Genomic DNA, 13,752 nt, shown 5'->3' with positions numbered 1-13,752 from the left:
AGCAGCTCTGGAAAAGACACTCACTCTCCATCTCAGCTAAGCCACCCCATTCCTCCGCACCAAAACAGAGCGCACAACCAATAACTAACAGCCAAGGCATTCCACTGGACCACACCAACCACGTTCCAATCACGCAATGTGGATGTGCAGCCCAAAGCACCGCCCAAGCGGCACATTTAAGTTGACGCTCATCATGCCGCAGTTCTAATCAAACATCATCCCAGATTTTGTTTTCCCGCTTCCTATTCATTTCGCCGTGTTTGCTCTCCTCTGAGCGAGCTGTGCCGCAGCGTTCCAATGCGATCTTAATCAAAGCCGTGCCACAATTAGGACGCCGCAGCGCCGATGTGGGCGAAATGTGCCGTTTAATAGTGATTAATGATAATTAGCGGGGAGAGAAAATAAAGCACATCGTGGAGATCTCTGTGACTGGCAATCAACCGCTCTAATATTCACTCCCCGCTGTCGCTTCCCAATTTGACGAGGGGAACAAAGACGTTTGTGTGCGGTGGGGATTTAAAGTGGGAGCAGCGCTGCTTCAACGCTTCAGTTTCTGTAAAAAATACAGCTGGATTTTGTCTTTGGTGTGAAGCTCTAATATCTTTGAAAAAAACCCTGAATTTTATGTCATCCTGTCCATGCAGTGTCCTTCCATCGCATTCAACCTATATATAAAAGTGGACTGAAAGGTGCGAATACTGAATTGGTCTGGGGATTTTTCAGAAGCGGGTGAATGAAATAAAAAGATATAAAAGCTCACGTTGCGGCATTATAATGATTCCCCCCCCCCCCCCACTCACTCAACTTGACGTGCGCTTCTCTTCAGAGGTATTTTCCTCTCACATTTTCCTTTCATAATTTGCGGGAACTTTTGAAAAGAACCCATTGAGACTGTCTTTGTGCAGTGTTAGAATATGGTAATTGTACGCGGCACAATGTCCAGGGCTTACTTGCGCTTGGCTTACAGCAAGATGCACATTTGGAACTTGAAAATACTAAAGCACACACAAGGACAACTGGTCTCTGAAGCCGATGCTGTACATTTGAATTGAGTTGATGTGACCGTCACATTTGGATGTGGTGACTCGGTGTTGATCACAGAAATATCTCTACAATCAATAAACCGGAATGTTTCTCCTCCATCCAAATATCCAAATATATGGCAAATGCAAATTGGCCGCAGGTGTTTGCCTCTTTTCTAAGGTCAATTTGTTTCTGCTCTCTTCTACCAATACGCAAAAATGCTGAGCGTTTTTGCAGTCGGCTCTAAAGAGTGGGCTAATTAGGTTGTTTTGAGTTCCTCGGTTTAATCAATGAGAGAACTGGAGACCAAGGTTTAAAAAGAATAAAGAGTGAACACGAGTAAAACATGGGTCTTTTAACTTGAAAACAAAGAAAGAGAAAAGGAAGGAATTTTAGCAAATGGTAATATTAGGTGGTTATGCAACAAAGCCTTAGCCGAAAGTCTACTGTTATAGCAGGTAAAATCATTATCAGAGGTGTGAAGAAACAAAAGCAATGTTTGTTTTTTTTTTCAATTTTAAAGTTGGTCTTCATTCTACGTTTGCAGATTTAGATTTTTAATCAAAGTATACCAAGATGTCTGCAGAGTAAATAAAAACACAAGGCACCTTTCCTGGAAGAGTTGGATCAAAAATACTTCATAAAAAATAAATTGAAAAAAAAAAAATGAAGGTGCTTCCGAATGGAATTTCCATATTTTCGTTTTATTTCAGTTATTTACTTTTCTTTATTGAACCTCACTTCATCTGAGGCAGGTTACAAGTTATAAAGGTCACTTTAACCCTTACATTTAGCTAGCTCTCGTCCAATTGGTTGCTTTTCTGATCCCTCTGAACGCCCCACACAGCTGCAACTGCTTGACAGATGTTTTTAATTTATATATTTACTTTTTTTTTTTTTTTTAAATATCCGTCACCCTAGGTTTGGTACATCAGATGACTCTTTTCTAATCATGTCTGCTTTAAGAATGCTAATAGGTGGGCACAAAATGCTCCATCTGATCTACATTTGATCAAGGCGATCGACCAAATTGGCCTAGGTTCACTGTGAGTGAATGCACAGGAACTTGGACAGTATGACCAAACCAAGGGTCCGAGGTCGACCACAATTATTTTTCATAACTGCTTTAATGCTCACATATACATTTTTGAACGTACTGCAATTTAACATGGGGACGTGTTAATTGTCAGTGGCCTGCATGTGAGCCACTGATAATAAATCCAATGAATATAAATGCATTTATAGATGGAACATTATAATGAATGGCCTTGTTAATCCTCACAGAATACATTTAGTCATATATTTAAAAAATGCTAATCATCATTTTGGGGTTTATTTGATGCCAATGCTTGTGTTTTACATGACAGTTTTATTACAATTTTATTGTTGTATTAATAAAAACTCAGATACACACGTTTGAAGGCACAAAAGCATCAGAGCATGAATGCACCCACGTGTTCCAGAGGGACGACCTTTTAAGATTTTCATCATCATCGTAAAATGAAGGTTTGGTTGAGCGACAAGGGAACACGGCAGAGGAAGAGGAGGGTATCTGGCAGTGGCTCAGAAAAAGATCTTTAAGCAAGAGGAACAAAGAGCAGTGAGCAATAACCTTTCCTGGCCGCGGCTCTCCTGTGGTAAGCAGCTTTTAGCAGTGCATGCGTGAATCATCTGCTGTCTTTCCAGAATCTTATGAATATTTATACAACTATTAGTTCTGACCAAACTCTTTGATTGTGTCCCTCCCCCCTTCGCTTAATCATGCATGTTCATTAAACTTTCTCCAACCATAATGCTAATTTTCTTTGTTAATAAAGATTTTAAAATTGTATCACTCAACGTGTGGTGTCAGTTTCTAACAGATTATGGTCTTTTTTTTCTTTTTGAAAACCCAGTATTTTGGTTGCTGCCTAGCTAACAGCAGTTGGTTAGCTGAGATTAGCTAACATTACTGTTAGCTGAGTTTATTTAAACCCTAATTACCACTAATATGACACAACAAATGATGTGCCTTTTGTGTGTTTCTACCATTAATAACTGAGAAGCACACTGATATAGAGTCAGGCAATTTAGGAACGTAAAGACATTTTGGTCAGTCAAATGTGGGGCAAAAGCTGAAGTTTAGAGCCAAGGTATGAATTGAGGTTAGTTTGGACAAAAATTATGGAAGAATTGTAATTGTGTGTGTGTGTGTGTGTGTGTGTGTGTGTGTGTGTGTGTGTGTTTGTGTGTGTGTGTTGGACATTCAAATATGAATGTCTTGGTGTTAGCCTAACATGAGAAGGGCGCTGTCCTGCACTTGCTCTGAAAATGTCTCTGAAAACTCTCCATTCCAATCACGTACTTGCTTTCCTTGTAACATCAACAACAGTTTGAGAAGTGAAGTCGGTCTGTTTTCTGCGGGGACGTCTCGAACATTATTAAAACACAAAAATCACATTGGTGACTAAAAAGTGGAAGTTAAATGAACCTCGATGGAGCATCAGGCTAAAGTTCTGTGTGTGTGCAGGTGTGTGTTTGTGTGCGTGTGTGTGCGTGTCCGCGCACTGGGAATCAGTAAACACTTGATTTATGACAATTTGAATATCGGCTCAGACACTCTGGGAGAATAAATGTTTAGCATTAATTATAATAAATTTGCCCGTCAAGACTGCAATTATTTTGTTGCCACACAAATTTGCTATTCATGAAACAGTGGTGGTGGATTGCAGTGCTGTGACTGACTCATGATATTGTTAAACAATCAAAGCCTGGAGATGCTAATTGTTTCACCGCACACCCCCACTCTATTCTTTTCTATTTTAAAGTCTCGGCGCGACGGCGTGCGGTTATTAACAAGCTAAATGCTTGACTGTCAACTCGGTGACAACTTTGTTCCTGTTGAAATAAATAAAGTAGTCATTGTTTGACTGTTTCAGCTCTTTTGTAACTGATTCACTTACCTTGTTTGGTACACCTGCTGCTAGTGTAATCTCCAACATTTGCAACAGCGACTCCCTACGCTTTAACCTTTCACTTGAGGCAGTGCTCAGCGTTTGAGCTGACTTTGCTGCGTGCGGCGGTCCACGCACCTCTCCGGAGAAGGCCTGTCCGTTCAGCAGGTGTTCGGAGCCCTGGCCGTCCTCGCTGCCAAAGTGTAGCCGTATCTCCTCCAGACGGTGGCTATACGTCATCGGCCCTCCGGAGATGTTCACCAAGTGCTCCTTATCCAATCGCAGAGAGACGTGGCGGCCGGTGTTGTACATCGTCCCGCCCACCTGGAAAACAAGCAAGCGAAGCCGATTACGATCAAACACACCGGGAACTATTCAGAGTTTGTTAGAAAGCGACAAACATTGAAATGGGGGCGGAGGGAAGCTTTTTTCGTTCCGCAAAACATGTTTGCAACCGCTGCTGTTGTGTCCCTGGGTGGTTAAAGCCACTGAATGGTCAGTGCTAGCACGTAGCACGTAGCGTGTACGTGTTGGATTCGAGGGAAGGACTTTCCTCACGTCTTTCCTGACGTCGTATCCTGCGAGAGCTTGAAGAGCGCGTCATTGTCTTCATGCAGCATTTTGACCACAAACCCCATCTCCCATAATGCATGTTGATTTTGTGAAGCACGTGATGGCAGCGACCCGCCATGAGATCCCAGTGTTTCCACAATTACTCCCAGAATGTCAATAGAAGTTGACATTTCATGACTCATTGTCAATGTCAGAACCATTAAGAGAACCAAGTTCTTAAACATATTATTAGTATGTAACTGAATGTACAACCGTGGTGACTTTGCGAGATAGAGAAACACTTATTTCACACTTGGAGTGACGGAGTGATTACTGATGATGCAGTCTTACGGTTGCAACTGTCCCTTTGAGGGAAACCAGAATGCTGATGAGGTTGACAGCACTGCCACAGTGTGTGAGTGTGGGAAATTTGCCAACATTCGCACACTTTGCCAAAAAGCCGCAACCATCGAATGTTCTTCCATACGATCGCTGACACAAACACCTTTGTGAGTTTGATTCTGATGATTCTGTGTGGAGTTTCCATGCGGACGGGTGTTTTTCTCTCTTGGTGGCCCTGTGATGAACTAGGAACTCCTCCAGGGTTTTACGCCACAGAGACAGCGGTGATCCAGTGCCCAAATAACCAGGATGGCAATAGAAGCAGTCATCGAAAACAGGTGGACAGAACATTGTGAATGGAAATGAAGTCATTCTGTGGTGATAATTGAATAAATATTTACCAAACCTCGACAGAAATATGTCCTCTCTTTGTGGAGTCTTTCAGCCTCAAAAATGTGGAATAATCATAACTGAGGGCTCTTGGGAATAATGCAGAACGTTGGTAAGAAACTAACTTGGTAGGTTTTTTTAGAGGCAGAATAATTTATAAGTTTGTTTAAGACATCAACTTAGTTGTCAAGGTTTTAAGTGAGAAAACAAGATAAAGGCTTTATTATTATTATTATTATTATTATTATTATTATTATTATTATTGATAATAATAATAATAAAATTTCAATGGGCATGACTTAAACAGCATGAATAAACCAATGGAATGATAGCCGGATGCAAAGAAGACGTTTCCAATCAAACATTGTGAGGTGTCAGGGATAACGTCGTCCAACAAAAGCGAAAAAATAATCAGCTTTATCAACAGCACCTACTTATTCAATTCTTTCTTTCTTTAGAATAATCCGCCATTTCAAAGTGAAGCATTGACATTCGCGCCACGACTCTGCGGTGGACTCTTTTATCTCTCACTCTTTCTGCTCCTTCCAACTCCCCTTTTGCTCTTCCTCCTCTCCCCCATTCCTTTTACCGCTCACTTTCAAATTCCCAGAGAAAGACGCCTACCCACATACTGTAAATATTTCATGGGAGCTCAGGAAAAAAAGAATCAATGATGTGAAAGGAGAAGAGAGGGAAAGAAAGACTGCGGCAGATAAGGAGATAAATACGGGGAGCAGAGGTAGAGAAGAGTCTCAGGTTTTTAGTTCCAAAAGATTTTAAGGTAGCAAAGGGAAGGGAATTTTTATTTTAAGGTTCTCCAGCAAGGGAGCGACCAAAAAAAAAAAAAAAAAAAAAAATCTCATCTCCCCAAAGACCTCCGTCGGCTATTATTCATGATGCAGAAGTGGTGCAAGGCCTGCAGACTCTCCTGAAACTTCAGACACCAGGAGCACCGAACAGCCCCGTAATGAAGGACACTGGGACATAATTAGCTGAGAAACCAATGTGGCCGCGCAAAGACAAAGGATTTGCAGAATGGCCTGAATTAGTTTCTATGTTATTCCGGTGTAATATGATAATCAAAATGAGAGCAAGGATAAAAAAATAAAAAAAAAGGACAAGAGAGGACGGCCGGCCACCTGTCACTGGTTTTATTGGTTTGATGTGAGTTCCCATCAGTCACCAACGGTCAGGCAGCTCCGTTTGTTGCGGTCTCTGTTTTTTTTGCTAGAAAGGTTCCGCACAGGTGAAAACAAACAGAGTTGGCGAGCAGCTGTTTGACACGGCAAAACATTCAGCAAGTCGAAAAAAAAGAGCCAAATAATTCAGCGTCTGCGGAAACTCGTGCGGACGGAGAAGATGAGTGGTAAATGGACCTGGACGCTGCTCTCTGACTCCCGGACGTGTGTTTTGTCTGCAGCCTGCCCGCAGGACAAGCAAACACATTTATCGCAGGGGGCGATATCAGCCGGATGCGTGTTAGCGAAAAACAACAACTTAGCGGGTCTTCGGAAGGTTAATGACAGCGGCTGCGGAGCGACCGTTTCCAGACTTCACCTCAATTTCTCCAAAGTCAGTCGAGGTTGACGCGTAAAGAGAATGGAGGATTGCAGCGTGCCTGACTGTGCAGATACAGACTCGCAACTCCCGTCACTTTGAGCTTGTCGACGCGGGAAAAGTTGATTTCTTTCTTTTTTTTCAGAAATTAGAAAAATGTACAGTTGCAATGTCTTGAAACGGTGCCAAGAGAGGAAAATAAGAATGAATAAAGCTTATTAGGTACATTTCTATGAAGCAGCAAAAACACATTCATTCTTTTTTCTACTCAATTAAAATATTGTATTGAAAAAAGGCAAAAGGGGAAACAAATCATTAAAAAAATGAAAAATTTAAAACAAACAAAAAAAAGTCATTGAAGTGATACTGATTATGTTACGAAGAAAATCGCAAAATCCTCGGTTTTAATTTATTGCTGTGGCGTCAACATTTTAACGCAATTTTTTTTTTTACAGCTGTACCTTTACCTTGATAAGCATCAAATACACTTGGCTGATAATTGTCAGCATCTCTGACAGTATCCAGCTCTAATGTATATACAGTACTTACATAGACAGTTTCAGTCCATCATTTTTTTTTTTTAGAACTGAAGAAGCCTTTTGGATGAGAGGCAAAATGTCTTCAATTTATCAAATTCCATCCCAGTTCCCTCGGCTCAATTAACCTTCAACGACTACCATGACCTGGACGACTGAGGACCTTCACAGACAGACAGATGTACATGTTGCACCGTAAACTGTAACTCGATGGTGTAAATCTTTTATTTTTGTTGCTGCCTTTGTTTTTACAAAGCACTGTTCCATGTTACCAATACATATAGCAAACTGTATTTGCTTGCTGCACAAGATGACACTTTTTTATTTATTATTTCATTCTCTCTCTCTCTCTCTTTTTTTTTTTTTTTTTAAATCCCAGCCAATATCTGTTGTTCAAGCTGATTGCACATGTCAGGGAAAATGGCTAGCGGTTGGGTAGCAGACGTGAGTAGTGGAGTGTGGTTGAAACGACAAAGGCGAGGAATATAATCATGTTTGTCTTGCAGCGAGTCCAGGATACGGAGCCGCCGATAACAGCATGTACAGTAAAGAGCAGCTCCTTCCCTAATTGGTAATTCTTTCATCTCCTGGGATCGATAATCCCCAACTGGCAAAGGGAAAGCACTCACAGCAAAAAAAGGAAGAAGATCTGAGTGGAAACTCTCGTACTAGGGGAGGTGTGGTGGTGGTGGTGGCGGAGGGGGAGGGGTGTTGAAAGCAGCTGCGAGTGATGCAATATTAGATAGGCAACCGATCAACTTTTAAAATTCTATCTCTCTAAGCAGAAAAACAAAAGAACTGCTGCAGTAGAGGGGGAAAAAAGACTGATGATTGCTCATCAGGTCTGGAGTGGGGCTACTCCTACTCAGCCGTGGAGTTTCACGATTCAAACCGCAATTTTCACATTCACGATAATACAATAACACAAGTACAAAACTTAGTACGTTAAACCATGTTTTCACAATGGCCTTTCACAGTTTCCAGTAAATTGCCCCTAAAAAGTGCTGGAAGTTTCAGTAGATTGGCCATTTTTACATGCTGTCCCCACTGGCAAATTTCCTGGAAGGCAGCGGTTTTCACTTGGGTTCATTTTCGTGAGGCAACACTTCAACCTCGTGCTTGAAGCGATGCTAGGATATATAGGAAATGAAGCAAATGTACGAGCCGAGGCAGAGTGTTGTTTCCAGTCACGTTGCTTAGCTCTGCCTTCAGTTATTAGTGCCGATTACGTTAACATTTCAAAAAGTTTAAATACATTTGTTGAATAAGATACATCATCGGAATTTGGTCAGGAGTCTAATTTTGGACAGTGTTGGAAAACATTAAAATGTGCAGTTACGAAACAGAAACGTAAAGCTAACATCTGCTAACACGAACAGCTACCGTTTGCTATCCACCATGGTATCCATACGACAAAGGATTGTTTTTTGTGCTTGTCTTCTGTTTCGAAGATGGGCTTCAACAAAATTGAATTTTCTGCCTCTAAACTGTCGGTATCTTGTTGGACCCACACTTGAAAAACAAATGAAACCTTGTGTGAATAAAGACCCCAGGACTGGCCTCATTCCTCATGTTCTCCGCTGCAACAATTACTCGCCAGTCAATGTGGCAGAGAGGTTGCAAACAAAGCGTGGGCACGACACTCACCCGTCCAGTCAGCTCATTATTCTCCGGAGCTTCTGCAGCGTGTGGCCGAGTCACTCTTTAAAAGAAGATCAAAATGTTCTTATTTTTAAAATGACAAGCTTTGTTCTGCGCGTCAGACAGACAGGCGTTGGTTAGAACTGACTGCAAAACAATTAAAAATCCTCCTGGCTGTCCGGCTCATATCAATGTTATTTCATGACACCAATTATACCAGAAACAGCCTGTGTGTTTCAAGCTGCCAAAGCTTTTCAGTCTTTGGGTAACAACATCAGTTAGGTCACCGCGTGTCCGTCGACATTCAGCCCAGCTGAGGCTTTCACAAGCGTCACTCCACAACTGTCCGGCACGCAACAACAAGTCACGCTGCACCAATTAGGCGAGATCTCACCTTATTACAGTGACACAGGCGCACATTGTGGCTTATTTAGATTCTATCCCACACGTTCCCTTTGGCTGCCAACTTCTCAGTGCGGCGGCACATGTAGTTGAGTCAGGCACTGAAAATAGTCTCAAGACAAACGAGCCGCTTCATCCTGTTTCAGTGCGTTTCATTTGGTAGCGACTTGTAATTACATGTCTCTGGTGTTGTGTTTCCAAGGGTTTGCGTCAACGCGCAATCCCCGCTGACACACGAGGCATTATTCGCAGCCAGTGTGAGTGTTCTTTTATCCGGTTACCAAAAAAAAAACAACCAAACAAACAAACGGAAAAGGAGGAAGCATTTTGTGGGCTATGATTGCGCTTGAGGGGATTTGCATTTTTGATGTCGTGTGTGCCCTGTGATTCAGACAAGTGTGCTGAATGTACCGATTCAAAAACAAAAAACAAAATCATGAGCAAACACGTGTTCAGGAGGGAGAAACCAGCGCAGGCAGCCAGTCGATCAATTGCAAGTACCATGATACCAGCAGTGCTGCCAGACCTGGGTTTGTAGTTGTCCCACATAAAACACAAAACCATGTTAACTCAAACATTCAAACTAATCCTTCTTAAGAAAAGCTTTCCACTTTCAATCCTGTTGGTAACCCGACCACCATTTCAGCTGTGAAGTTATTGCCCCCCCCCCCCCCCCCACTTCAGTAGAATGCACCACATTTTATCTTCTCACAGAAGCGAAAAATAAAATTACAAACAAAATCAAGCAAAACACGTATCTTTTAATATACTGAAAGATTCTTACACTGGCAACACGGTGGCGCAGTGGTTAGCGCTGCCGCCTCACAGCAAGAAGGTTGTGGGATTGATTCCGGGCCTGGGACCTTTCTGTGTGGAGCTTGCATGTTCTCCCTGTGTCTGCGTGGGTTCTCTCCGGGTTCTCCGGCTTCCTCCCACACTCCAAAAACATGCATGTGAGGTCAATTGGACGTTCTAAATTGTCCTTAGGTGTGCATGTGAGTGTGAATGGTTGTGTGTCTCTATGTGGCCCTGCGATGAACTGGCGACTTGTCCAGGGTGTCACCCTGCCTTCGCCCTAAGACAGCTGGGAGAGGCTCCAGCAGACCCCCGTGACCCTGCACTCGGGACTAAGCGGGTATGGAAAATGAATGAATGAATGATTCTTACACTTGAAATCGGCCAGCGGCGGGTGAGAATTTAAGCCAGGTCTTCAAAGTGAACCCTGTCTTTGGGGTAAAAGTCTCCTTCAAGCAAGAGTTTAATCTTTTGACATTAATCAATAAAGTTCATTTCTGGGATCGTTTTCCCATCCTGGGTTCGTTCAAAAGTTTGACTCGGCAGCCTTGACAAGCAGATAAGGCCTCCTGCTGTTGTAATAGAGATGACTCATATGTTACCCCCAGAGAATTATCGCCTGCAGGCTCCTCTTCGCTTTAAACAGTCTTTTAATGACATTCAGACAAGGCTTAAATGATAATAGCTGTCCCCTTTTCATTGGGCACGTCTGACTTGCCATAAAATCAAAAACAAGGGAGGGAGTTATTATATCAGGTATCACAGTGCACCGTTCCAAGTGTTTGCCGCGTGTCATGACAGTGTGACAGTGAGCAAGGGTGAATATAGTAGGGTGACAATGGCGGGAAAATGAAACAGAAAATGAAATTCAGATAAGAGTCATTATATGATTTCCTTTTTTTTTTTGCACTTACTATGACATGTCACAGTGTCTCTTGTCGCAAATAGGCCTGAGATTATGTATTTTCTCTTGCAAAAAAGAGCATGAGGTAAAAAAAAAAAAAAAGAAAGTTTTTTCGCATTCTGCAGGACATTGACTCAGATTGAATGAGAACATGGTGCTGCCATTTAGTTTACAATGTCAAGTGCATAATACGGCTAGCGAGAGGACGTCCATATTGGACGTATTATTTCTCTTCAATCTTGGTTAAAAATGCAGTGTAGGGTATGTTAGCATTAGCACTGACTGGTGTCCGTTTGAACACGAGTACGACAGGCTAGCAAACAAGGAGCAGGAGAACAGCAACAACACAGAGACACACACAAGGAGCTGTGTGTCACTGCGCTATAGAGCTGCTCCTTCTGTGCATACATACTTAGTTCTGCACATTCTGTACATACATTTGTTTTTCCTGCGTTTCTCCAAGTCGTTTTTGGAACAAAACTGTTAACAAAAAAACCCCCACAAGAAACGTATCTAAAATAATAAGCAGAGCTGCCAGCACAGCTTGATAAGTTATTTAGGGACGTTACATCAATCATGAACTTGACAGCTGGCAAAACACGTCACACGCAAATGACTTCAGAGCCATCTCATTCTAATGTGTTTTCCAGTGAGTGCAGATCGTAGACATGGTTGTGTCTCTGCCATACCACCACCGTCTGACATCCCACACCGCTCGAGCGGTTAAACACACCTTTAATTTGTTTCCGAGCGCAAGCATACCGGAATTATAGCGCTGATAATGACAATAGCGCTTCATACCAGCCTTCCTCGTGTAGATGGTGATGATCGCGATGCACTAGCACATTAGAGTTAATAGCTCGGCCAACATAAACAAGTCATAAAGAAGATTGTTGACTGTCTGGGGTGGCCTTGGTCGTAGCACAGACATTACTAGCTTGTGGTGGTAATGAGAAAACATAAAGGAACACCATCATTAATTTGGCCCCGCAGATCAATAGAGTAAAATAGCCCCGTTACACAAAAGCAACACTGACCATACTGCTATATGACTGCAGTGCTCATTTTCAAAGATAACAGAACTGCCTTCGCTCTTGGTAAGACGGTTGACTGGCTGAAATGGTGATGCTGCTAGTTATAATTTGCCAGCAATAAGAATAAAATGTCACGATGAGGTCTCTTCTGAGGATCTGTAATTGCAGGAGCTGCATTACGTCGTATCCAAAGAAAATAACACAGGACGACGACCAATTGAAGTTTCCACATTTTCCGCATTGTTCACCACACATCTGGCACTGAAGCCAGGACCACCTCTAACAGAAAAGGGCACACTTGGCAAATGTAACCACACAATCACCAATGAATTTAAACTGAAGTTAAAGTGCAACATGTAACTCTTTTTGTTCTCATTAAACTGGTAGAGGAGAATGTACAATATTATTATTTTTTTAGAACAATAGCATGAAAAACAATAACCAAGGTAAAACGGTGCCTTTATGAGAGTGAGTCATCTGGTAAGTTTGGTCGCATCTGTGTCCTCTTGATTTTTTATTTTTTTTTTACCTTCAACATTCAACACAGACAATACTAGTGATGATTATGAGTTTACACTCCAAACAACGTTCCATATCAGTTTGAGTGATCTAAGAACATCAATGCAGCAGCCTTCCACTCTTGTATCTGAAGTCAGTAGACAGTAAATAATAACATTTAAAAAAACAAAAAAAAACAAGAACAGGCTGTTGACCTCCTCAGGCAGGGTGAGCAGCGATTAATCAGTCTGTGTAAAACATTTGAATCCAGTCAGGCGGCAGTACCTCAGGGAATCATCTATAAAAATGCTGGGAGTCGGTTTTAAACATAATAGAGGCGGCAAATTCACACTGGTGCACATTATGTTCAAAACAACTGTGTTTCCATGCAAATTACTTGCAATTCGCAAACATAATAAACAATCAACTGAAACTGCTGCCTGGCGAGAGCAGAAACCCATATTTACAAGAGGACATATTAGCATTAGCCTGGATGGAAGTGCACTCCAAGGCAGCTTCTCTGTGCTCTGCTTGGTGTAATCACACTTGATTGTAGGATTCCCTAGATGAAAATGGCCAAAACACAAACACTTGAATCAAACTGCAATGAGAGCACGTAAAACACACATTAGCTTCCCCCTTTTTAATGACTTGCTGCTATTGGTTGAATACATTTTATTTTGTGTGCAAGATGAGGAGGCATCTTGCATACCAAACATCGGAAAAGGCTGTGAGAGCCACTCCAGGATGTGGCCACGAAGAGCGTGGTGTCGAAGATTGAAAAAGTTCTCATGCTACTAAAACAAGCTGAAGAAAAACTACTGAGCTCAAGCGATGAATCAGAAAACTGCCGCACCGTGGTGAGGTTTGTCCTGTCGTGGGGTTTTTGTCTTGTCACATCCCGTTTTATTCTGAAGGACCGACTAACCTTCCTCTCGTTTCAGATCACGTTCCTTTCCTCATGTGCCACCTGTGCGCCCGACCCAATTGCCTATTGTCTCCACCTGTGTGTCATTACTTCTGACGGCCACAGCCTTTTCAAGTAGCCACAGAAAGACTTTTGATCCTCGACGAGTCGCTTCTTGTTTGATAAATGTTGCCCTTAGTTCAGGTTCTTTTGTTAGGTTTTGCTCTTAGCTTTTTGC

The 13,752-nt window shown here is 42.2% G+C and overlaps 1 protein-coding gene across 1 annotated transcript in view; it reads right to left on the bottom strand.

Annotated features, from left to right (window-relative positions):
- ca10a (carbonic anhydrase Xa) overlaps window positions 1–13,752 on the bottom strand; it is a 195,215-nt gene that overhangs the window by 21,094 nt on the left and 160,369 nt on the right. Inside the window, exon 4 of the mRNA XM_076033662.1 lies at window positions 4,095–4,280. Within this exon, the coding sequence (XP_075889777.1) occupies window positions 4,095–4,280 (186 nt within the window). The remainder of the gene's footprint in view (window positions 1–4,094; window positions 4,281–13,752) is intronic.

Source organism: Nelusetta ayraudi, unplaced genomic scaffold, assembly GCF_046127955.1.
Source record: "Nelusetta ayraudi isolate G7.1 ecotype Tasmania unplaced genomic scaffold, CSIRO-AGI_Nayr_v1 ptg000042l, whole genome shotgun sequence".
In the NCBI taxonomy this organism is placed as follows: Eukaryota; Metazoa; Chordata; class Actinopteri; order Tetraodontiformes; family Monacanthidae; genus Nelusetta; species Nelusetta ayraudi.
Note: the sequence above shows the minus strand (reverse complement) of the source record. Positions and strands in the feature narration are given on the sequence as shown.